Below are 24,560 nucleotides of genomic sequence, written 5' to 3' on the forward strand. Positions count from 1 at the left end.
TCACTTAGCAAATTTTAATTTACTAGAATTAGGGGGAATGCATTGACACTTCAAAGAATTACATCAAGGGCAATAAAAGTGTTCCTTTATCTAGTAACTTTGTGGGAGTTATTAATCCAAGACTAAAGAGGCTTAGAAAGGTAAATAACTATCAGATCCATAAGAATTAGTAAGAGTAAAAAGACATCTGAGGGGCCGAGGGATGTGTTTCTGTCCATTGACTTTAATGGTGTTAATTGGCATCACAGTTTCCTTACGTATCTCTTGGTGGCATAATTAGAGACAGAATATTAGGATGGATGGATGATGGATACGATTTAGTATAACTCTCATGCTTTTATTTCAAATTATTTTAAAACTTTGTATTTAAAGTATTTGAATACTAAATATCTAAGAATTTAGAGACTTAAGATTTTAATGCTTTTACATTTTTTCAAAGTTGTATAATACTGAAAAATAGTTAAATTATTACAGAATTTAGGTTTCAGTATAACATGTTTTGGACAATCATTTTAATGAAAAAAAATCAAAGGAGTCACAGTAAAAGACTGGGTTTTCTATTCAACTCCATGATCAATAAAAACTATGCTTCTTAACTTCCACTAAAATTGAGATTAAGAAGTACAACTTGGGGTGCCTGTGTGGCTCAGTCAGTTAAGCATCTGACTTCGGCTCAGGTCATGATCTCACGGTTCGTGGGTTTGAGCCTCACGTCGGGCTCTGTGCTGCCAGCTCGGAGCCTGGAGCCTGCTTCAGATTCTGTGTGTGTGTGTGTGTGTCTCTCTCTCTCTGCCCTGCTCCCCCGGCTCACGGTCTGTCTCTCGCTTTCTCAAAAATAAATTAAAAATTAAAACAAAATAATAATAAATAAATAAATACATCTTAAATAAGATTTAAAGACTTGTTTTCTTTGAAAAGTGAACTAGGTAGATTATGAAAAGTAGCAAAACACTCTTAAATAGTCTTTAGAAATGTATTTAAACTAAAAACAAAAAAATCCCATGAAATGTTTTCATAAGTAGTTGGAGGAAAACAAGAATAAAAGCAGTCCAAGTCTACTGAAGACTCCACAGGAAATACAGCTGTCTTCCTCTAAGAAACCACAGGGTGTCACCATCACACCACAAATAATTGCTACACTTTCCGCAGTAAACCATTTTCAACACCAAAGGTGAAATAATTTTTTTTTTTTGGAATAAGGTTCTAGCCAGGACATTCTCACTAGACTTATCCTATCTCACATTTGATCACTATTAGGGAGTATACCAAACTACCAAATTGTTTTTATAGTTTCAAAATAAATAACTCCTCACAGTCTTTTGACAAATGAACAGAAACATAAAGTCAACTACTTGTCTTTCCCTATTTCCAAAGTACTATACATGCTGCACATTATAAAGATAATTATTCTGTGTCTTCTAAATTGTGAAAATAATCTATATCTAATTGTTATATAAAGATCCAGAAAGAACTGGGTTCAAAGGATCTTTGGGATAGTTCTCACAGAACTAAAATACAATTAAAAAAATTTTAAAGACCTACATAACAAACTGACTCAACTGAGTCAAAACTAAAATACTAAATAACTGAAATTTATGTTACCAAAGTGAGCTCATTATCTTTGAATTCGAAAAAGAACCTTGTGAAACCTAATGGAAGAATTCAACTCTGATCCCCCAATTAATGCCTTAAATTCCAAAACTGTGTTAGAGGAAATGTAGAAAAATCAGTAACCTAATGCAACCTCTTTTAATTATTTCTAAACAGCGGTATTTTTGTAAAGGAATTTAAACTCAAAGTATTGAGAGAATGTCACAGCAAAATCTTAAGATTTTAGTCTTATATTCGCTCTCTAAATTATCATATAAAAATTGCTAACATTAACTTTAAAAAATCATTTAATATTCCATTTTTAAATTGAAGAAACATATTTTCAAAAACTTCCCCAACTGCTCTTTGAGGACCGAATTAAAACTTGTGAGATAAAGTGTGATAGATGCTTATCTGAGGTGTCAGACCACATGCATGCTATTGTAAATACCATAACAGAGGAAGGCAATATCAACTGCCGCTCATCTGGGATGCCTAGACCACCACACAAAGGACAAAGGGGATCCATGTGGGAAAGTGCTCAAAAGAACATGTAGGAGGACAAAGGACAAAATGCGCATTCCGCATAAGCCTGCTTAATGTCTCTTTACTGGGCAAAAGCTTTTCCTCCTTGAAGAAAAAAAAAACCCAAAACATCCCAAGTGAAGTCTTGAAACATGCCACAAGTTGCAAACACCTGCAAAAGCAAACAAATTTAACACAGATGTGCTCACATTCAATAGGGGGTATCTTTGCACACTTTCCTGAAAATGAGAACACTGTGTCTTTTCCTTCAGCAAAAAATAATGACAATAGATACAGTTAGTTTGTGTCATATCACAGAACCTCAAATTCTTCTTTCAAAATGTCTGTGAGGTTTCCAAAAGAATATTTAAACCAAAGAGTTTAAACCAAATGAGTTTAAACCAATGAGTTTAAACCAAAAAGTTCCCCTTGATTACACTGCTAAAAAAACTGCATAACAAGAATGCTACTCAGTTTTCTAAATACCAAAGCTGGGTCAACTGATTTTAAAGTTGTTACCATTAATGACAAAAACAAAAATAATAAACGTTTACTGACTGCCTACTAATGTGAGAGTATATATTTATGTGTGGATGTAGAAAATAGATAGAATTCTATATACCAAAACATTAACAATGGTTTTGGTATTTTTGAGTTATTTTAATTTTCTCCTTTGTATGTTACAAATTTTCCACAATAAACATAAATTAACTACATAATGGGAAAGATTTTTAAAGATATTCAAGCTCTAGAAATCCTTCCTAGACTGGTACTAAAGAGAGAGAGCATTTTTATATTGGGATTTGGAATCAAATCTTTGGATGAGCCATAAATCTTAAGATTTGCCTCAAATATGTATTTCCCATGGCAACACTTAGATTGAATTTTTCCAAAACCACCAAATTCCAGAAGTAAGGAAAGGCTTTATAGTTGTTCATTAATTTTATCACTTAAACTATAAAAGTGAATGAATATTTATAACCTTTATATATTCTTTTAATTTATCATTCTCTGCTTCCTTTTTACGAATTTGGAGCTGTAGTCGTTCATGTACTACTTTTACTGATTGTGAAAAACGGTTTGCTTTCAAAGCATTTGCCTATAACAGAGAAAACAAACAAAAACAAATGTGTTACTTCTCAAAAATCTTTAACTTTATCCATACTTAGACATGATCTAAAAAGTTAATAAAAAGCAAAGTACCACTGTAAATTAACCCTGATCTCCCCCATTATAAATATATTTTATATAAACTATGGGGCTATTTAATCCTCCCTCCTTTTACTTAATGGTTCCTGATAATCTCCTTTTGAAAAGTCCTATCTATCCTAAGTAAATTATATCTAAAATGCTTCTACAGGGGCACCTGGGTGGCTCAGTTGGTTAAGCGTCCGACTCTTGATTTCAGCTCAGGTCATGACCTTATAGTTGTGAGATCAAGCCCCATATTGAGATCAAGCTTCACGTTGAGAGTTGAGAGTGGAGCTTCCTTCAGATTCTCTCTCTCTCAAAATAAACAAACATTTAAAACTAAATAAATAAAATGCTCCTACAAACACCAAAATTCCTCAGTTTATACTAAAATTGAAATACAATACGAATTTATGCATAGTTCCTAATATATAGTGATTTATGTCAATTAATCTGACCTAAGTATCATAAAAATCTTTAAAACAGAAACTGAAAAAGAACATTATTTCATAAAAACTTGTAAAATATCCAAATTATCTAAAAACATTTCTGGGTCTATTTTTGAGGATATGGGCGCCAGAATGGAAAGAGGGAAAAGAGGGAGTCAATATTAAGAAAAATGATGAATTAAGCTCAGAATTTGCTTACCTGTTCATTCTGAAACAAACAAGAAAGTTCTTGAATATAGGTCTCCTTTTCAAGTAGCTTCTTCTTAAGATTCTTCAGCAAATATAATGTAAGAGTTAGAAATATCACAATTTGGATAATGTTGACTAATTTTATAAAAACAAGCAGCACATACATAACAAATGTCAGAGTAGACACAAAGTGTAAAAAGACTTACAGTATTTTCATTTTCATTATCAGTTAGCTTCTCTAACATGCTGGATAAACTGTCCTCTACCTATAAAAAAAAAGATATTATAAATCAGTGCTCACAAACATATTTCTCTACATATAAAAGTACAAAGAAGAATAAGCATCACTAAAGAAATTAATATGGGCAACTTTTATGCACAGTTTAGATTTTTTAAAAGGTCATCAGATGGATTTTTGCCTGAGTGTTCCAAATCATTTTGTGTCCACAATTTATGAAATTAATTATATACCTAATTTCTAAATAACACCGCAGACAGTACAAGCCAATGACATAAAAATCACAAAAATCTGGGGTGCCTGGGTGGTTCAGTCAGTTAAGTGTCCAACTTCAGCTCAGGTTATGATCTCACTGTTTGTGGGTTCAAGCCCCGTGTCAGGCTCTGTGCTGACAGCTCAGAGCCTGGAGCCTGCTTCGGATTCTGTGTCTCCCTCTCTCTCTCTGCCCCCCCCCTGCTCACACTCTGTCTCTCTCTCTCAAAGAAATAAACAGTTTTAAAAAAAAAATTTAAATAAACATTTTTTAAAAATCTTATATACAAAGACACTCATGGTGCTGTTTATAAATTCTGTTTGTTGATAATTGGTGCTGTTGGTGCTGTTGATAATTCTATCAAGATTTTTTTTGTTTATAAATTCTGTTTGTTGAGAATTGGTGCTGTTGGTGCTGTTTATAAATTCTGTTTGTTGATAATTGGTGCTCATGGTGCTGTTGATAATTCTATCAAGATTTTTTTTTTAAGAATTACAGCACATCAGTAAAAGAATTCTAAGTAGACATTTTAAATGAGAACATAGGAAAATGTTTATTTATTTTAAGGGTCATATTCCTGCTTGAGAAGGAGAAAAGGTTATGAATTTCTTTCACCCAAAGGCATTTATGCCATGTACAAATAATGCAAAACTGTACACATAGGATTCTATTTATGTGAAATGTCCAGAATCAGTAAATTCATAAAAACAGAAAGTAGCTATTAGGGTAAGGAGGGGCTGGTGGGGGTGGGAGATAGACGTGGTGATGAAAACGCTCTGACAGTGTGGTGACTGCTACACAATTCTGTGAATATACTACAAATCACTGAATTGTACACTTTAAAAGGGTGAACTGTATGGTATGTGAATTATCTCTCAGCAAACTGTTACCCTCAAAAAATAAAAGAATATATAAACACAGTGGTACAAAGTAGCTTAAATTCTAAGAAAATTTTACTGTAATCAGCTGAAATGAAATATAACAAATGAAAAATTTTGAGATAGAAGATACAAGTATATTTTCTATAAAAACATGCTGCTTTCATGTAGAACAATTTGTGAAATACTAAGAGTCAGGGTTAGTTTAATGATTGCCATTTCAAACAAAAATGCAGGAATTCTTTCCATTTCAAATATACCAAATTTGAAGTTTCAAATCCTAAAACAAGTATTTAGGACATAGGCCAATGAAAAGTATGCTCATAATTTAATTTCTACAGTTTCAGAAATAGTAAACCCATCAAGTGAGAAACAGATCTATTAAATTAGTGCTTAGGGTCCTTACTTGTTGGTATTCTGTCTTTCTAAGATGTTCTAAAGCTTGTTTTACATGTTTAAAAGTGTCTAATTCTTTTGTTAATTTTTCCTTCTGTTTAGCAATCTTCAAATTGAATGCAAAAAGATTAGCCTGACAAAATATAAGAACCACATACACATTTTAAGATACAGTATTAAGACACCCTAAAATACAATGTTGCTATTATCAAATAATAGTTTTTTCTAGTAACAAAATCATTTTTGCACATAGTAAATTTTGCCAAGTTTATTAATAGTAAATAGGATTGTATATCATACATTAAAGTAATGAAATCAAAATAGGGCTTAAGCCCTAAAGTATTTCAGGCATTTAATAAAACTAATAGAATACAGTCTATTTTTTGTCTCTAATTCAAAATTTAGTACACTGAAATTAGAGAATACAGGTTTCTATTCCCTATAACACTATAGAAAACAGATCTATTCATCTCTCAGAATATTTTAGTTTACATTCACTCTTGGAAAAGTTGACTCTCTAGTTCAAATTCAGGTAAGTCAAGCACCAAGGTATACATTTTCTAGCTTAGCTTCTTATCAAAGGCATGCCTGAATTATCTCTGAAGGAAAGAATTGCAGTTAATGACATAGGAATAAAGAAGAATGATAAACCTGCAATTTTTTATATCAAATACCAGCATATGAGCATAACTACGTTAATAAGGGACCACAGGTAATGCATTCTGAGTATTATGCTAGCTTTCCATTTTATAAGATGTTCACAAGTCAAGTACTCACATTTTCAAAACTAATCTCTTCAACGGTATCCTTAAATAATGGCAAAAATAATTCTACAGAACAGGTTGCCAATTCAGCTTCCTTAAATGTTGCTTCCAGTTCAGTCTTTTCATTTAGGATGTCCTGCTTTCCACTAGATGTGTACAAATAAAATTTAAGTTAAATCTGTCACATATTTATGCAAATATAGCACAGCTTGACTAAATATTACAGTTCTACAAACTGCTCTCCAAAATGTAACAGTAAATTGTCACTCAAAACGTATGGAATTTTTCCTATACTCCCCTATTTTTCTATACCTAATATACACAGACAGTTTTTAAAACACTGAGATATGTGAAACACAAAACCACCAACAGCAATGTTTCACTGTGCTACCTGATAATTATTGAACATCTCTTTTCTAGTTTGTAAAATGACTTGTGAGAATGTGTATGTCTTTTTTACTTCCCTTCCTTCTCCCTACTCTAAACCCAAAAGATTTGCCTTACTCCCAAACTGTTTCTTTTAATTTACTGTTCAAAAAAAAAAAAAAAAAAAAACCAAAAACTCCAAAGAATAAATAAGGTAACCAAATGAAACACAAAAAAACTGAGCTCTCCAGATCTCAAAAACTCCTTCACACTTGACTTTATAATGATCACCATTCAAAACAAAACTGTTAACATTTGCCTTCTTGATTGCGTAGGCATTATTGTGCATCACTGTAAGAAACGTTTCTTTGGTCACATTTTACACCCTGAAATCAGGATGCTTCTTGTAATCTTTGTTAGTCGAGAGGCAGTCCTGAGCAGTCTTTCCTGCACATGCCCAGAACTTACAGAATAGATGGCCAGTGCTTTCAAGAACACATGCCAGAGATGGGATGCACACTTTTTAACCCCTAAGAATGCAGGGTCATAGAGGGATTGAAGGAGCTGGTGAAGCAAGAATGCTTAGCAACATTCCAGAAGCAAGACTCCAATACAGGCTTGCTGGATAGCATAATTAAGAGCCCTACACCAATAAATTTTATTTCAGTTAAAGATGCTCCTAAGAAATGCCATATGACCAATACTCTCAATAGCAAGGAAAACTCTGAGTCAAAAAATGACTCAGAAGAGTTGGATTTTGAGTATAAAAAAAAATTTTAAGAATACCATACATTTCATTTTTATATAAGCACAGAGTTACTTGAAGTAAAAAAAAAAAAAAAAAAAAATCTAAGTTTGAAGGAGTTTTTTCAAGATCTATAAATAAAATTCCATGTGATAAGAAAACATTGTGTCTTTCTTTAATAGGCAGCTTTTTTCTTTCTTTACAAAACATAACATAATGGCTCATCAACAACTGACGGCATCTTAGAGGCTACGTCAGAAAGCAGATTGCGTTCTTAAGCACTGGGCCTAAGAGGTTAGTTATAAATGACGATTGTCCATTATTAAAACCCATGGGCAGAAAAAAGTCAAGAATGGTTATATATGACCAAATATCATCGTCATTTAAAACAAGCTAAACTAGAGGTTGGATTATACTAGCAATAGTCACAATAATGGTGTTTTAAGACTGTCATTTTGGTGAGCAATGAATCATACAAATAACAAGTATATTCCCTGCTCTAAAGAAGATAGCAAAATATGACAGGTATTTGTTATATGGCAATGTTCCAAATGACAGTGAATTGATACCCATCAACTACATTTCCAATGTTCCACAGTATTTATACTTTCATTTACCTTAGCTATAATAATTCTCAATAGGTAAGGTTTTCATTTTCATTTGCTTTCATTAAGATTCCAAAAAACCAGCCAAATTCTGCCAAATGAGTACATTTGTGACGAGGTTAAATAAATACATGAATTGCTAGATTTGAAGAAGATACTCTTGGAAGAACGCTGTATTTGATTCAAATAATTTACCCTACAGACAAAACATGAAACCCTGAAATCAGAAAATTAGATATCCCCTGCTAGCATGGAGAATACCAGCTGAGGGGCACCTGGGTGGCTCAGTCAGTTAAGCGTCTGACTTTGGCTCAGGTCATTATCTGGCGGTCCGTGAGTTCAAGCCCCACGTTGGGCTCTGTGCTGACAGCTCAGGGCCTGGAGCCTGCTTCCGATTCTGTGTCTCCCTCTCTCTCTCTGCCCCTCCCCTGCTTGCGCTCTGTCTCTCTCAAAAATAAACAAACCTTAAAAAAATTAAAAAGAAAAAGAAAAGAATACCAGCTGAGATGACTTTCACTGGCAGGCTGCAATAAACGTTCATTCTCTGGGGTACTTTTAAAATGAGGACATAGTTTTTCTGAATGACTTCCATCAATTGCAGATTTCTCCATAAATTTGGTAAATGGATTTATAAGTGGCGTCCACAACAAATTCTCATAAGCTGAAAGTTATGAAATATTTTAGTCATTAAACATCATTTCAGTAGACTCTTTTTCTGTCATTACCCTGTAAAATAAAAATCCTAAACAAGTATAAAGAGTAATATTTCACAGACAAAATAGAAATTATAACTGCTACTCATTGTGATACTAATTCAAAAAGTATCAAAATTGCATTGCACAACCATTCAACAATTGCCAGTCCCCACACAGATTTTCCAAAAGGCCTGTTATTTTCTACATAACAAGAATGTAGAAATTTTTATTAATCTATTTCTTGAGTATTATAATATTTTAATTCAGTCAAACTAGAAAACAAATATAAAAACTATGGTTAACTCTGGTCCTCAGTTTCATTGTATCTACCCAAGAGGAAATGTAGGTCATTTACGCCTAGAATAGCAGAAATTTAATATACTTTTAAAGTATTTGGCAACAATAGCCACAAGGAAGATTAAGTTATTCTTTTGAAAGTAGATCTTTCAAAATTAAATTTATTCCTATCTCCCAGCTCAATCTAGGATATTCTTTAGTGATAACAGATGACAATACTTCTAAGTTTTACTAAACAACTGTTTTCACTCAAACTTAGAGATGTCATTTTTAAAAAAATTTTAAGTTTATTTATTTATTTTGAGAGAGAGAGAGAACAAGTGGAGGAGGGGCAGGGAGAAAGAGAGGGAGAGACACAATCCCAAGTAGGCTCTGTGCTGTCAGTGCAGAGCCCAATATGGGGCTCAATCTCATAAACCCTCAGATCATAACCTGAGCCAAAATCAAGAGTTGGACCCTTAACCAACTGAGCCACCCAAGCACCCCAGATGTCATGTTTTTAAATATGAATACTCATGAATATCTTCAGAACTGTTCCATTTTAAGTAATGTTAGTGCTTTAGCAATCATTAAAGCTGTGTTTTCATAACTCCATTATATGATCATGTGTCTCCCTGACTTCATCTGTCTCCCTGATCATGTGTCTCCCTGACTTCATCTGTCTCCCTGATCATGTGACTCCCTGACTTAAATCAAATGTTATATTTAAGATTTTCTGCATGTTTTCAGAAATATGTTACCTCTTTGTAATTTATTTTTATAAATCTGCATTATACAATACATATGTTCAAGAAATTTCAATACTTTGGGTAGATGTGAAGAAATTATAGGTTGAAAATTACTCATAATAAAAAAAAAGAAAATTGCTCATAATATTTCCAAATTACAGACACTTCTAAAGTGTTTGTAAAAATGTATCTACTTTTGTCTGAAGTTTCTATATATCACCGAGACAAATATTTAAGATATAGGCCAATGAAAAGCATGCTCGTATTTTTGAAATACCAGCAACTCATGTACGAGTGGAACTGCTAACTAACCTACCAATAGTCCCAGATGATCTACTTAAATGCTGCAAATATGAAACATCTGTTAGTAGGCATGATATTGTGAGCTATCTGAAGTCTAGAAGAATTTAAAAATATACAGATACACAAAATCAAATGAAAAGCCAAACCTAACAGTGAAGAAGACTATGATCTGGATAAGGCATTGCAATCAGTAGTACTATCATGTACTGAGTTGTTTGGTTCCAATAGCTACCCCACTCACAGAGGAACTGGTCTTTACCTTTCAGCCATTCGCTTGTTTAGAATTTGTCTCTCTGCACATTGGCATCTCAAGAAAGAATACCTTATTTATATTTGAATCCTCAGCACCTACAAGCCTTATAACAGCAAAGCAATAATTGAAGGAGAGAAGACTCAAGGTTTAGAGCAGTTAATGTGATGAATCAAGACAGTTGCTTTTTAGTTATTCACCTCACTGATCCATCTTTTTAGGGATCATTAAAAGAAAAATGTTTCCTATATTTGGAATAAAAGTTCAAAAATTAATGTAAGAGGATTAGGGGTCTTCAATTTGTAGACATATTTTAAAAGATTCAGTTTGGCATCAGTATTTTAAAAGTAAGTTCTCACTTGGCTTTGTGGGTTATTGGTAGCTACTTATACAATTTTTCTAAAGTTTTATCATAAGATGAAATCATACAACATTTTTCTGCTTCACCTATTAAAAAAAAGTAACCATGTCTTACCTTAAAGAATAAACAAAGTTAACACATTGTAAAAAAGATTTTAGAATGACTTTTAGCCCAACATTCAAAAAAAAATGTTACCTTCATTACTGATTCTTCAAAACATAAAGAACTGTGTAAGTCTCAGACATTTCCATAGAAATGATCAACAATGATATTCTTACAACATAGAAGTATTTTCTAGGATAAAAATTGTTCAAAGGTTCCAAGGCATTCCGCTATTTTTGTGTTGTGACAGTATTATAATAACCAAAACCATGAGTGCCGAAAAACAATGTAATAATTTTCTTTAGCGTAGAAAGTCCCACCTTTATAAAAAGTGCTATCGTTTTAGTGGACCAAACGTATTCTTGTATGGAAAAGCAGATGTTTCACAAGAAAATGCTTTCAATTACATGGAATGTACTGCCAAATGACAAATACATTATACTTCTGTACAAGCTGGTGGTGAGACAAAGACATACTCTGCACACATATTTAATAATCAAAGCCCCAAAGATTACCAATTTAAATATATTTTAATGTTTAAAGAATTGGATTTCCTATACAAGGATGACTTTACCAGCCCCCTCTCAAAAGGGCATGTACTTAAAGCTTTTTCCAGGCGTGGTCATGGTTTATGCTGACCCAGCTACACTCACTAAACTATGTTCCATTTTGGCCAACAACCAGCATTTGAGGAATGGCTGTTCAGGGACTGTAATGCTGGCCACGGTCAGAGAAAAGAAAGATCCCAGTTCATGACATTCCTTAGCATCTAGATTGCTCTAAGTAAGCAAACCAGCTGCAGACAAATATGTATTTAAAACTAATCCCTCTGGAGAAAAGCATAAGAATCTCACAGATTTGAATTTGTTTTGCCAAACATTAATTCTTGGAAAACCAGCTCCCATTGGCCTCAAACAAAAGCACACAGCTCCTATTGAAACTTTCACTGAAATAGTCAGCAAAGAACACAAAGTAGATATAGGAATGCTGCTCGTTTCTCTCACTATATCTACACACTAGTCAAAGTTCACTAGAGAAGAAATTGTAGAGTCCCGCAGAACAAATGTGAGTGTGGTAAAAAGGAAGAGAAAAAGGCATTCTAGGTAGAAGGTGAAGTACAAGCAAGAGGAAGGAATCATGAGGGGACATGATTTGTAAGCACAAGTGACAAAGGATGAGACTGGACACACTGACAGTGGTCACTGTATGCCAAGCTCAAGAGCTTGAATTTTTTCCTAAGCGTTAAGACAGACCATGAAATCATTTTAAGCAGGGTAATAACAGACCAGAAGTACCTCTTTAAAAGGTAAATCCAGTGGTATTTTGGAGAATGGGCTAGGTATATGGAGGGGGAGAAACGTAGAAGCAATGAAACTGGTTACTAGGGTCTCAGAGAGATGAAATTCCAACATTCATTTCCTAGAAAAAATTTTGAAGAAATCAAAAGTTGTTTCCACTGGTGATAAGAACATGAAAAACAATGAAGGAATTAGAATTAGAATAGCAAGAGATCAGCACAGACCAAATATAACACCTCATTTACCCACAACCATCTGAATGGATTGTTCCACATATCCGTTCCAGAAAATGACAGCTTATCCCTTTAAATACCACAATTAACCTACTATTTAAAGAAAATCTTCTGGAAGTATTACTTCTTTTTCAAACAGAGTACAAGTAGCCTAAATGCAAGTTAACCACTCCTTAATGACTCAGAGGTGGCATATTAAAATGAAAGAATACTGGGCCAGACTCACCCGTTCTTAGTCTTGGGAGCCACCCGACATGGACACCTCTTAGCCACAGTGAGCATTAGTTTTCTCTTCTACAAAATGAGAATAACCTTTGCCAGCCAAAGCTGTGGGGAAGTTTGAACAGATGAAGTAACACTTACAGGTGGGGGGTTTGTTTGTTTGAATGTTTTTTTAAATGTAGGGTCCCTTTGGCTCACTATTGTGGCTGCTTTTCCCACCAGGTCTTCTTTTTAAATTTTTTTCATCTTGGGGAGCCTGGGTGGCTGAGTCAGTTAAGCGTCCGACTTCAGCTCAGGTCATGATCTCACAGTTCCGTGGGTTCGAGCCCCACATCGGGCTCTGTTCTGACAGCTCAGAGCCTGGAGCCTGTTTCAGATTCTGTGTCTCCCTCTCTCTCTCTCTCTGCCCCTACCCTGTTCATGCTCTATCTCTGTCTCAAAAATAAAAAATAAACAGTAAAAAAAAAAATTTTTTTTTAAATAAATTTTTTTCATCTTAAAAAAAATCATCCTGAGTCAATCACCTTAATCACTTAAATCACTTGTAGGCCTGAGTTATCTGTATAAAACCAACTTTTCAAAACAGAACCATTACAACTCTTCAAAGTAGTCATAATTTGAGTACTACTAAACCAGATCCCAAGGGGGAACAATGGACTTGCAAAAGAACTGAGCCCAGGGGGTAGATGTTATATCAACCTCATTGTTGTGCTCAGTTCCTTGGGTCTCATTCATTTGTACAATATAAATAAAGCCATTTTCTCATACCTTTGGGGTTTTGGTGATACAAAAACATATTATTTATACACATAAACTGTGAAAGTAGAAGAAAAAGAGAAGCAGAAAATGGTCCCTAGCGGTTAAAGAATTACAAACATGAACATGGCATGCTTATTGTAAGCGTAAGGAAATCAAACTAATTTTAAGACAGGTTTTCTGCGATTTGTTGCTTTAACTAAGTGGTGTTTAAAAGGACTCCAAGAACCTCATTCATTCCAAAACACCTGAAGCCTTACTATGAGTGATAGGGAAACGTTGTCTCCGAAATAGACTTTATCCCAAATACCAGCCCCACTGTGGCTATGGTTTTCTCAATCAACAACAAGCACTCCTTACTGACTATACTCAAAACCTGGCATTGGTTTAATCTCCCTTATTACAACCACTCCAAAGTGATTATTATTACCCTCATTTTCCAGATAAGGAAACTGAACCTAGGAACGTTAAGTGGTCGGTCCCCAAGGCCACACATTTTAAGGGGTTTCCTAAGGAGTCTGGAAACCTAGAAGGAACCTGGAGGACTTAATTTCCGAGGCTTCCTGGAGTATTCTTCACTTAGGTGTCCCAGGGCCTACTACAGTCTGGTATATTATATAGGGGTCGCTTAAAAGCCAGCCAAAAGAGTAAGAGAGCCGGCCGGGTATGGGCTTAGTTCTGGATAAAACCATCGACTAAAACTTGCCCCTCTGTCCCAAGGATCACACCCTCCCTAGGAGTACGAGCCTCGCTGCCTTTTTCCCAGCCCAGGCAGTCAAGCCTGGGGCAAGTGGCAGGTATGGGCAGAAAGGAGCTAAAGTCTAGCGAGAGACTTTCACTTCGGGACCCACCACAGCCCCGGCCACCAGAACCCCGAAGGGTGCCCGCGGTAACCACAAAGAAGCGGTCCAAGCCCAAGCTTCCCCCTCCCCAAAGCGTGCCTACGCCCCCACCCCTGCGTCAGCACGTCCCCGTGACGTCAGCCCGCCGCCCCTCCGCCATGGAAGGAAGGGGTCCGAAGGAGCTGGCAAGATGAAGCTCAGGGAACGTTAGTGGAAATCACGGCCAGCGTACCTGTGCTCTCCAGCCCTGGGTCGGCTAGGAGAGAGCGGGACGCAGGGGGAAGTGCAGTAGGTGAAAGCTAGAAAAGAAGTCAAAGGACGCGAGGTGGCAAGCAGGCGAATTCCTAGAACGGCTTGTGTGGAAGAGTGCCCATCCAGGTGCAACTGGACGAAAACGGAGCTAGTAACCATCAAGTAGCTTCTCTGGCAACGGCTACCCCGCCCCTTCCGCCGAGCCGCAGCCGGCGCAGCCAATTGGCTGGGCTCGGGAAAGCAAGCGCCGGCGTCTGTTGCTATTGGTGGGAGTGAGGGAGGGGGGCTGGGGAGAGGCGCTTTGTCATTCAGTTGCTGCCCTGGGTCAGGTTTTCCCGCTCGCCGCCCAAACCTTTTGTTTTACGAAAAGGCAGCGCTTGTGTGTAGTTACCAAAAATCTTAACTGAGTTCAACCTAGAAAGGGAAATAAGGCCAACTGGTTCCGAATTTTTCTGACACTCGGCCTGGAAGTGCTCTGCTTTTGCTTTTTAAAGAGATTTGAAGAAGCCAAAGCAACCGCGACTATAAGAAACTTAGTTTTAAATTAAATATATGGTACTGCCGTTTAGCTGAGATCCTTCCCCAGGGCTCTTTTATTCTCCTGTTAAATGTGGGAGCCGGGGGGCACCTGGGTGGCGCAGTCGGTTAAGCGTCCGACTTCAGCCAGGTCACGATCTCGCGGTCCGTGAGTTCGAGCCCCGCGTCAGGCTCTGGGCTGATGGCTCAGAGCCTGGAGCTTGTTTCTGATTCTGTGTCTCCCTCTCTGCCCCTCCCCCGTTCATGCTCTGTCTCACTCTGTCCCAAAAATAAATAAACGTTGAAAAAAAAAAATTAAAAAAAAAAAAAAAATGTGGGAGCCAGACCGTGATCTCCAAGGCGCCTTTCAGATCTCCGATCTCTGACCTACAGCCAACTGGTATGATTTATAAACTCCTGAAGAAGCAAGGCGAGATTTAAATTGAAAAGTAAAGGGGCGCCTGGGTGGCACAGTCGGTTAAGCGTCCGACTTCAGCCAGGTCACGATCTCGCGGTCCGTGAGTTCGAGCCCCGCGTCGGGCTCTGGGCTGATGGCTCGGAGCCTGGAGCCTGTTTCCGATTCTGTGTCTCCCTCTCTCTCTGCCCCTCCCCCGTTCATGCTCTGTCTCTCTCTGTCCCAAAAATAAATAAACGTTGAAAAAAAATATTTTTTTTAAATAAATTGAAAAGTAAAAACTCTCCACCTCAACTTAATGCTCATGTTAAGAATTACGCACCATCATATGAAGTACACAAATAGAGCAACTATCAACTGAGCAACTTAACCATGACAAGGCATACCTCGTTATTGGTTTTACTGAAGAATCTTTTCCATTGATGATTCCAGCAAAGCTTTTTTTCCCCCAGTGCTGAACGTCCAGCAAAAAGTTAATGATAGTTAAAAGTTCATAACTGTTCCATATGTGCAAATGCTAAAAAGCACTGAGGACTGGATCCATCTCTTACTGATGGGTCATGATCTCTGTCAAGTCATCTACTCTAGTCTGGGCCAGTTTCCCATTCTTTAAAAAAAGGAGGTAGTTGGACATGTGGAATTGGGGCAAGGAACGTAATTTTGAGGGTCTTTCCAGCACTTACCTAGGATTCTAGCTAACCTTGCTAGCTTGTCATAATAAGAAAAATAATTGTACACAGAAGTTAGACTTCTTTTATTAAAAATACTTATTTTAATTAAATTGCATTGGTATTAGACGTGACCACCTTTATTAGCCATTCAAAGGGAGAAACATTCACAAAAATCTCAAGATGATTACATTAGACTCAAATTGACTATTTTAACCAAACTGTCCAGGTAAATATGGTATCCTTCATCCTCTAAATCTAGTCTGTTCTAATCTAAGTTTGAAATCTGTTGGATAGTGAATTTTGGGGTAGAAAGATCCCTTATTTTATATAATTTAAATGGAAAAAAAATTTCATTCCAGTGCAACCTAAACTGCCATCAATTTCCCCAAATGTCATTAAATACCGACTACCTATGAAATAATCCATCAAGGATTTATTCATAATTTAAAGTAGAGGCCAGCATACTTTCTCTGTAAAAGGCCACATAGTAAATATTTTAGGTTTTGTGAATTATACAGTCTCTGTCATACTTTACTCTGCCAATGATGTATAAAAGATGTCGTTGGGGATATATAAATACATGGTTTCTCTGTGTTGCAGTAAAACTTTATTTACAAAAATAAATACCAGGATAGATTTGGCCAAAAGGACATTGTGTTCAGACCTCTAATATAAAGCATTTAAAACATCAAGTATGTCATAAACATTAAACTCATTAGTGTGTGCAGGATGCAACAATGCAATATTGGAGAAGTAATTTTGTTTTCCTTCCTCTTGGGAAGAAATATATAACGTAAAAATAGCAAACAGTGAAATATTAAAGATACTTGATAAATACAAATAAAACTTAGCAAAATAAAAAAGCCATTTAAAAACCGGTTTGGTTGTGTAATAAATTATTTTCATAGGGTTTATCCTCCACTCTGAATCGCATTCTTTCCAACATGTTTTGGCTTTCTTTTGCTATTTTAATGAACTTAGTGGTTTAAAATAACAACCATGTGGCAACAGCTGGTGTCTCTCATCCAGTTGCAACCAGACTGCTGCTGAGGCTGGAATATCCAAGATTATTTATGTTTGGTGACTTGGTGGGTTCAATTGGGAGGCTAAGGCCTCTTGTATTGTATCCCTGTGGCTCTGCATGTGGCCAACTTGAGCTTTTATTCATGGCAGGTGCATCCCAAGAGTGAGTGTCCTAGGCAACAAAGGAAGAAGCTGCAGATCCAAGGCCACACAAGTTACACAGAACCACTTCTGCTACAATTTTCTATCTAAAATCTATCAGAGAACCAGCCAAAATACAAGGGAAAGAGTAAAAGATTCTGCCTTTTTTAGGACAGTGTCAAAGTCACATCAATGGAAAGAATTTACTACACATGGCATCTAAGGTATGTGCTATTTCCTGATCATCAAGTTCTATCAGCACAGTATCCTAAATGTAGTAGACTAAAGTGATACCCATAAGTTGATGAAATGATCATGGTCCCTGCACACTAAAGTAGGACAGAGAACTAGAGAACTAACATAGCCTTATGTAAGGCAATAAATTCTCTGACATTCTCTCACTTCCAGATAAAAATCAAACAACTTCCTCTGTTCTGTGCATATTAGGATGAGTAAAAGACATTTGCCAGAGTGATACCTGTATGCTAGGTATTAGAAATTGTGTTTACTCCGGGCACCTAGGTGGCTCGGTCAGTTAAGCGTCCAATTTGGCTTAGGTGATGATCTATGGTTCATGAGTTCAAGGCCCGGGTCAAGCTCTGTGCTGACAGCTCAGAGCCTGGAGCCTGCTTCAGATTCTGTGTCTCACTTTCTCTCTCTGCCCCTCCCCTGCTCTCTCTCTCTCTGTCTCTCTTAAAAATAAATATTGGGGCACCTGGGTGGCTCAGTCAGTTAAGCATCCAACTTCAGTTCAGGTCATGATCTTACAGTTTGTGGGTTCGAGCCCCACGACCAGCTCTGTGCTGACAGCTCCAAACCTGGAGCCTGCTTCAGACTCTGTGTCTCCCTCTCTCTCTGCTTCTCTCTCTCTCTCTCTCTCTCACTCTCTCTCAAAAATAAACATTAGAAAAAGAATTTAAAAAAATAAAAAATAAACATTAAAAAAATTAAAAAATAAAAAAGAAGTTGTGGTTAGTCACCTGATAAAAAGACTGCATATAGATCCACATTTTAGATGACCCATTCATCTTCTACCCCGACTGAATAGAAGGTTAAATGGGAATGTGGTGAGAATCACCACTCAAGCATCTTTAAAGTCTTTGATGGTGGCAATAATCACTAGAATTCCCCTAGAAATATGGTATGGATTTTGGTTTACTTTCTCGGTAGAAAAGGGCCATTTGAGGGCCTACTAATTGGCCTTCTGATTATAATAGCCATGAATGAAGAAGCAATGCCAAGATGTTGTAAATATGAAGTTCAGGTCTCTTTTCATCAGATCTAGCAATTTTTCATTTCAAGTATAGGGACACCATAATCAATCACCCACTGCTAAAGATCCCTCCTAGTCTAACAACTATGGTTGCTGTTCTGGCCCTGCTTCCTATAATGGTAACCATAGCTATCTCATCCCTGATGGTTAAGTGCTGTCACTTGGCGTCTGCCACTTTGAGAGCCTATTATTTCCCTTAGGGAATTAGGGATCCTATTTAATTGCAGCATCTCCTAACTTCATCCCTGGGCTCAGAGGCCAGCAATATTTTCTCTCCCTCACAATATTTTCTCAATGCATTAGTGAAGAGAAGGTCCTCCAGGCCTTTTTAGGACACAATTGGCGATAGGTGACTGGGTCACACATGATAAATCCATTCCAATCATTCTATCTCCTTAAGTCTTCTAACTCAATCTTCTAAAATATATCATGAGATTTCTAGCATCTCAACTGGATTTAATGCAGGCCACCATTGGACCCACGTTTCAACCAACCAAGCAAACCTTTAACCACTCCCAGATGCTTAGGCAAGCATGATGAATCCATGGTCTTTGGTATGTATATCCACACTGATAATTTCGATCTCTTCAAAAATTAAATTCCTTCATCACTAGTCTAACACTCTCGAGATTCATTATCATATTCCATAGGTTTCTGCAAATCTAAATAAGCAAAATCTTGCACATTTTTTTTTCTATGAAAGACTTCTCCCAGGTCAGACTTTTTACTTGTGCCCTGGAATATATTGAGATCTAACTCTGTAGATCTATAGATCTAATAATACTGGCATCTAGTAGGTAGAGGTCAGGGATGCTGCTAAACATTCTACAATGCACAGAACAGCCCCTACAACAAAAACTTATTCAGTCCAAATGTTAGCAGTGCTAACATTAATCAATCCTGCCCCCACATGGAGGCCACTAGCAACTTATGGCTACTGAACATTTAAAATGTGAGTAGTCTTGAGACATGTTGTAAGTGCAAAACATGATTTTGCATATGAAAAAAGAATAAAATATCTTCATTTTTATAATAATCATTTGTTGAAATGATAATATTTTGGGTATGTTGAGTTAAATAAGATATATTATTAAAATTTAAATTTTGTTCTTTTCTACAGCTTTTAAGTTTGCTACTAAAAAATTAAAAATTATGTATATGGCTCACATTGTATTTCTACTGGATGGTACTGGTCTAGAGATATAAAGAAGTGACAGCAGTGAATTATGGGGAGAATCAGGTACTCTTCACAAGGTTAATTCCTCAGATGAAGTAATTTCTGAATTTTCAAAGAAGACAAGACCAGCTTTATAAGATAGAGAAGGAAGACTTCTTCAGACAGCAAAGAGCTCTTTAGGGTCTATCAAGATGATAGAATTATTTAAGTACACTCTAACAGGTTATTACAATTCTCAAGATCCAACTTCTCAATCAATGTCTTAATTTTTTACCTAAAACACCTAGTGAGTCTGTTTATTCAACTTACCTTGGAGTTCAGTCTTTGACAGCATTAATAATTGATTCGGATGTGTCATCCTAGCAACCCATAGAGATATATTTCTAAGGAAATCATAGAAGCTCTCTGGACCTCTGAGCTTGTAACATTTTTAAGCATCTTAGTGCATTATAAACAGCAAAACCACCCCTCAATCTTTGTATTCTTCATTTCTGCCATTCCCGTGAAAGACTTCCATCAGTAACTACTTAATTCCTGAAGCCTACAGGCCACTTTTAAATTCACATATAATTTAAATTCAATAAAGTATGCAGATATTAAGTGTTCAGAATATGAGTTTTGACAATTATACACACCCATGAAGCCACTACCTAAAACAAAATCTAGAATATTTACATGAACCCGGTAAGTTTATTTGCATTTCTTTCCAGTCCATTAACCAAAACTACCTTCACCCCCATCACACATGCATACTCTAAGACAACCACTTTCTAACTTCTGCCATTAGATGTTAATTTGCTCATTCTTGATTTTCACATACATGCAATCATACAAGACATATTCCTTTGCATCTGCCTCCTTTCGCTCAATACATATGTTTTTTTAGATTCATTTATGTTGTTGCCTATTTTGGTAGTTTGTTCCTTTTTATTACGAAGTAGTAGTATTCAGTTATCTGAATATATCACAATTTGTTTATCAACTCTGTTGACAGGTATTTAGTTATTTGCAGTTTGGGATTATCATGAATAAGGCTGCTATGGATATTCTTATGAAAGGTAGTTTATGAATATACACTTTCATTTTCTTATCTAGGAGTAGAATTGCTGGGTCATGGGATATATACACATGTAACTTTCCAAAAAAATGCTATGTCTATCTCAAAAATCATTGTACCAGCAGTGTATGAGGGGTTCAAATGCTTTAATCCTTGCCAACATTTATTATAGCCACTTTTTTTGGTTAATTTTAGCTGTTCTAGTAGGTGTGAAGTGACATTCATTATATATTATTTGCATTTCCCTGAAACTAATGATGTTGAGCACCATTTTAATAGTTATGAACCATATGTATATGTTTTATGAAGTGTTATTTTCCCCAATTTTTTATTGGGTTGTCCTTTTATTATTGATTTGTAGGTGTTCTTTATGTTTTCTGAAAAAAATCTTTCGTGAAATATATATAATGAATATTTTCTCCCACTTTGTACCCTGACTATTCATTTTCTTAATGATACCTTTTAGTGAGCAAAAATTTTAAATTTTGATACGATCTAATATATCAACATTTTTCCTTTTATATTTTTGTGTTTTACAACTCTATATTTGTGAATATATTATATTTTTTGGGACCTTTTATGATTCTAAGCTTTTATATTTAAATGTATGATCCATTCTGCATCACTTTTTTATAAGGAATGAAGCAGGTGTCAAGGTTTACTTGATTTTATACAGATATCCAATTGTTCTACCATGATTTATTTGAAAGGCTTTCTCTTCCACATTGAATTAACTTCTTGCTTTTCCTGAAAATGATTTAGACCATTCATGTGTGGGTCTACTTCTGGACCTTCCATCCTATCCATCCAGTAATGGATAATCAAAACATATGCCAACATCATATTCTCTTGACTACTGTAGTTTTATTTAAGTTTTACAATTAGGTTGACTTCATTTACCGTAAGGTAGGTTGTCCACAGGGTAAGTTAAACAAGGACTGAGCAAAGTCTTGGGGAACAAAAGGCATCACTTTTACTAAAGAGAAAGTGGGTGTCTTAGTTCAGGCAGCTATGACAAAAGAACTACTAACTGGGTGGCTTAAACAACAGAAGGCTATTGCTCATGGTTGTGGAGTCAGAGAAGTCCAAGATCAAGATGCCAGCCAATTCAATTCCTGGTGACCTCCTCCTGGTTTTCAAATGGATACCTTTTTGCTGTATGTTCACATATGAGAGAGGGAGGGAGAAAGCGAGAGAGAGAAAGAGAGAAAAAGAGTGCTCTCACGTCTCTTCTTGTAAGGGCACTACTCCCAAGAGAAAAGCTCCACCTTCATGACCTTAATTACCTTTCAGAGGCCCCACCTTCAAATATCATCACAATGGGGATACAAATTTGGGGAGAATATAAACATTTAGTCTATAGGAGTGGGCAACATATTACCTGTTGTTGAAAGAGGCCCTTACCAGAAGCCCCTGAGACAGGCAACTACTCCAGTTCTGCACTAACTAAGCCATTGTAGTTTGGACTGGACATAAATGTGGGGTGAGGTTGATATGAGTTGTTATAATAACAGTGGCTACAGCAAGGGCTTTGAAAACAAACCAACCTATATTAATGTTTTCTAGCTACAAGTCTTGGGCAAGTTACTCTACTTCTCTAAGCTGTGTTTTTCTTAAAAAAAAAAAAAAAAAAATTGTTCTCCCTGATAGGATTGTTGTGATGATTGAGGTCATATTTGTAAAGCACATAGCCCTGTCTCATTAAATCATAGGTGTCCTATAGGTGGTAGATATTAGTAAACAATGGTTGTTTTAAGGTGTAAAGCACATGATATAAAATCAAGAATTCTATCTCTCTTTTTTTAAGACATTTTTTAAAAAGAAGTTTTAGGTTCATAGCTAAATTGAAAGGAACACTCAAAGATATGATGTATATATTCCCTGTCCACACACATACATAACCTCCTCCATTATCAACATCTCTCACCAGATGGAAAATTTTTTACAATTGATAAAGCTAAATTGACACATCATTATCACCCAGAGTATATAGTTTACATTAGGATTCATTCTTGGTGTTGTATATTCTATGAGTTTGGACAAATGCATAATGACATTATAATGCATAATTACAGTATCATAAGAGTATTCTCACTGCCCTAACAATTTCTTGTGCTCTGCCTTTTCATCTCTCCCTTCCTGAAAATCCTTAGCAACCACTGATCTTACTGTCTCCATAGTTTTGCCTTTTCCAGCATGTCATATAATTGAAATCATACAGTATGTGTCCTTTACATATAGGTTTCTTTTAGTTTGTAATATGCATTTAAATTTTCTCCATGTTTTTCATGGTTTGACATCTCATTCCATTGTCTGGATGCACCATAGTTTATTTTTCCATTTACCTACTGAAGAACATCCCAGTTGCTTCCAAGTTTTGGCAATTATGAATAAAGCTGCTATAAACATCCACACAGAGGTTTTAATGTAAACATATGTTTTCAATTCCTTTAGGAAAATACCAAGGAGTGAGACTGCTAGATCTGATTATCTCTTTTCATCCAGATATTTTCCACAGAGTTTGAGGCCTCAGACATGAGTCTTTTTAAAAAAAAAAAAACTGTAGTAGCATAAGTGAATCTACTTTTCCTTCTCAACTATAAATGATTCCAGTAATTACCATAATTTGCAAAAATCCAGAATGTTTGACTAGTTAAATAAGGACTTTCAAATTCAGCCCAAGTTGTAGCATATGTTCAATATTTACTATCACTATAACTATTTCATTTATGGAACATTTAATATACCATATAGACAATTTTTAAATTAAAATAATTTGTTTTAATATCATACAGAAAATAACATTGCTTATCCTTATATTGTAAGCTCAGTATTCTATCCTACAAACATTATCATTTCTTTGGCTGACCAAGGGAAAATGATGCATGAGTGCGAAATTTCCTTCTTAAAATATATTATTATTTGGCTCTGATTAGGTTTTAAAAGCTTTAAGAATAAATCTAAGCAATTTAGGTCTCATGGCATAAAGATGTTATGTGGTCATAGAGAGTAGAGACACTATTTTATTATTCTTGTATTGTTTGAAAATCTATGAATATAACTAGAAGTTTAAGAATTAGTTAACTATTTAAAGAACACACATAATTGCATAGCAAAGGAGAGCATCGATAACAGAAAAATGCAGCCTAGTGAATGAGAAAAGATATTTGTAAACGATATAGCCAATAAGGGGTTAGTATTCAAAATATTCAAAAAATTCAAATAATGTACAACTTGACACCAAAAACCAAACAATCTGATTTAAAAATGGGCAAAATAACGGACTAGACATATTTTTAAAGAAGACATACAGATGGCCAATAGACACATGAAGAAGCATTCAACACCACTAATCATCAAGGAAATGCAAATCAAAACCATGATGAGGTATCACCTCACACTAGTCAGAATGTCTAATATCAAAAGACGAGAAATAACAAGTGTTGGAAAGGATGTGGAAAAAAGAGAGCCCTCATACACTTTTGGTGGAAATGTAAATTGGTGCAACCACTGTGTAAAACATTACGGAAGTTTCTCAAAAAATTAAAAATGGAAACACCATATGATCCAGTAATTCTACTACTGGGCATTTACCCAGAGAAAATGAAAACACTAATTCAAAAAGAAACATGCATCCCTATATTTATTGTAGCATTCTTTGCAATTGCCAAGATATGGAAGCAGCCCAAATGTTCATCAATAGATGAAGGTACAAAGAAGGACACACACACACACACACACACACACACACACACACAA

The 24,560-nt window shown here is 35.8% G+C and overlaps 1 protein-coding gene across 17 annotated transcripts in view; it reads right to left on the minus strand.

Annotated features, from left to right (window-relative positions):
* ODF2L (outer dense fiber of sperm tails 2 like) overlaps positions 1 to 14,868 on the minus strand; it is a 169,725-nt gene extending 154,857 nt beyond the window's left edge. For 8 of the 17 annotated variants that reach the window (XR_006712428.1, XR_006712427.1, XR_006712430.1 and 5 more), the window contains exons 1-6: positions 14,509 to 14,743; positions 6,487 to 6,619; positions 5,720 to 5,842; positions 4,151 to 4,210; positions 3,955 to 4,026; positions 3,098 to 3,214 (exon numbers count right to left, since the gene is read on the minus strand). Coding sequence is in view for 11 of the 17 variants with exons in the window: in XM_045478133.1 (XP_045334089.1) it covers positions 3,098 to 3,214; positions 3,955 to 4,026; positions 4,151 to 4,210; positions 5,720 to 5,842; positions 6,487 to 6,619; positions 14,509 to 14,687 (684 nt within the window). In the remaining 6 variants the exon portion in view is untranslated. Of the gene's footprint in view, positions 1 to 3,097; positions 3,215 to 3,954; positions 4,027 to 4,150; positions 4,211 to 5,719; positions 5,843 to 6,486; positions 6,620 to 8,201; positions 8,264 to 8,687; positions 8,851 to 12,682; positions 12,784 to 14,508 lie in introns of those variants that run through there. The other 9 variants (XM_045478132.1, XM_045478129.1, XM_045478128.1 and 6 more) reach the window with 9 other exon arrangements.
* Positions 14,869 to 24,560: the final 9,692 nt, after the last annotated feature.

The sequence above is a fragment of the Leopardus geoffroyi genome, chromosome C1, assembly GCF_018350155.1.
Source record: "Leopardus geoffroyi isolate Oge1 chromosome C1, O.geoffroyi_Oge1_pat1.0, whole genome shotgun sequence".
NCBI classification, from domain to species: Eukaryota; Metazoa; Chordata; class Mammalia; order Carnivora; family Felidae; genus Leopardus; species Leopardus geoffroyi.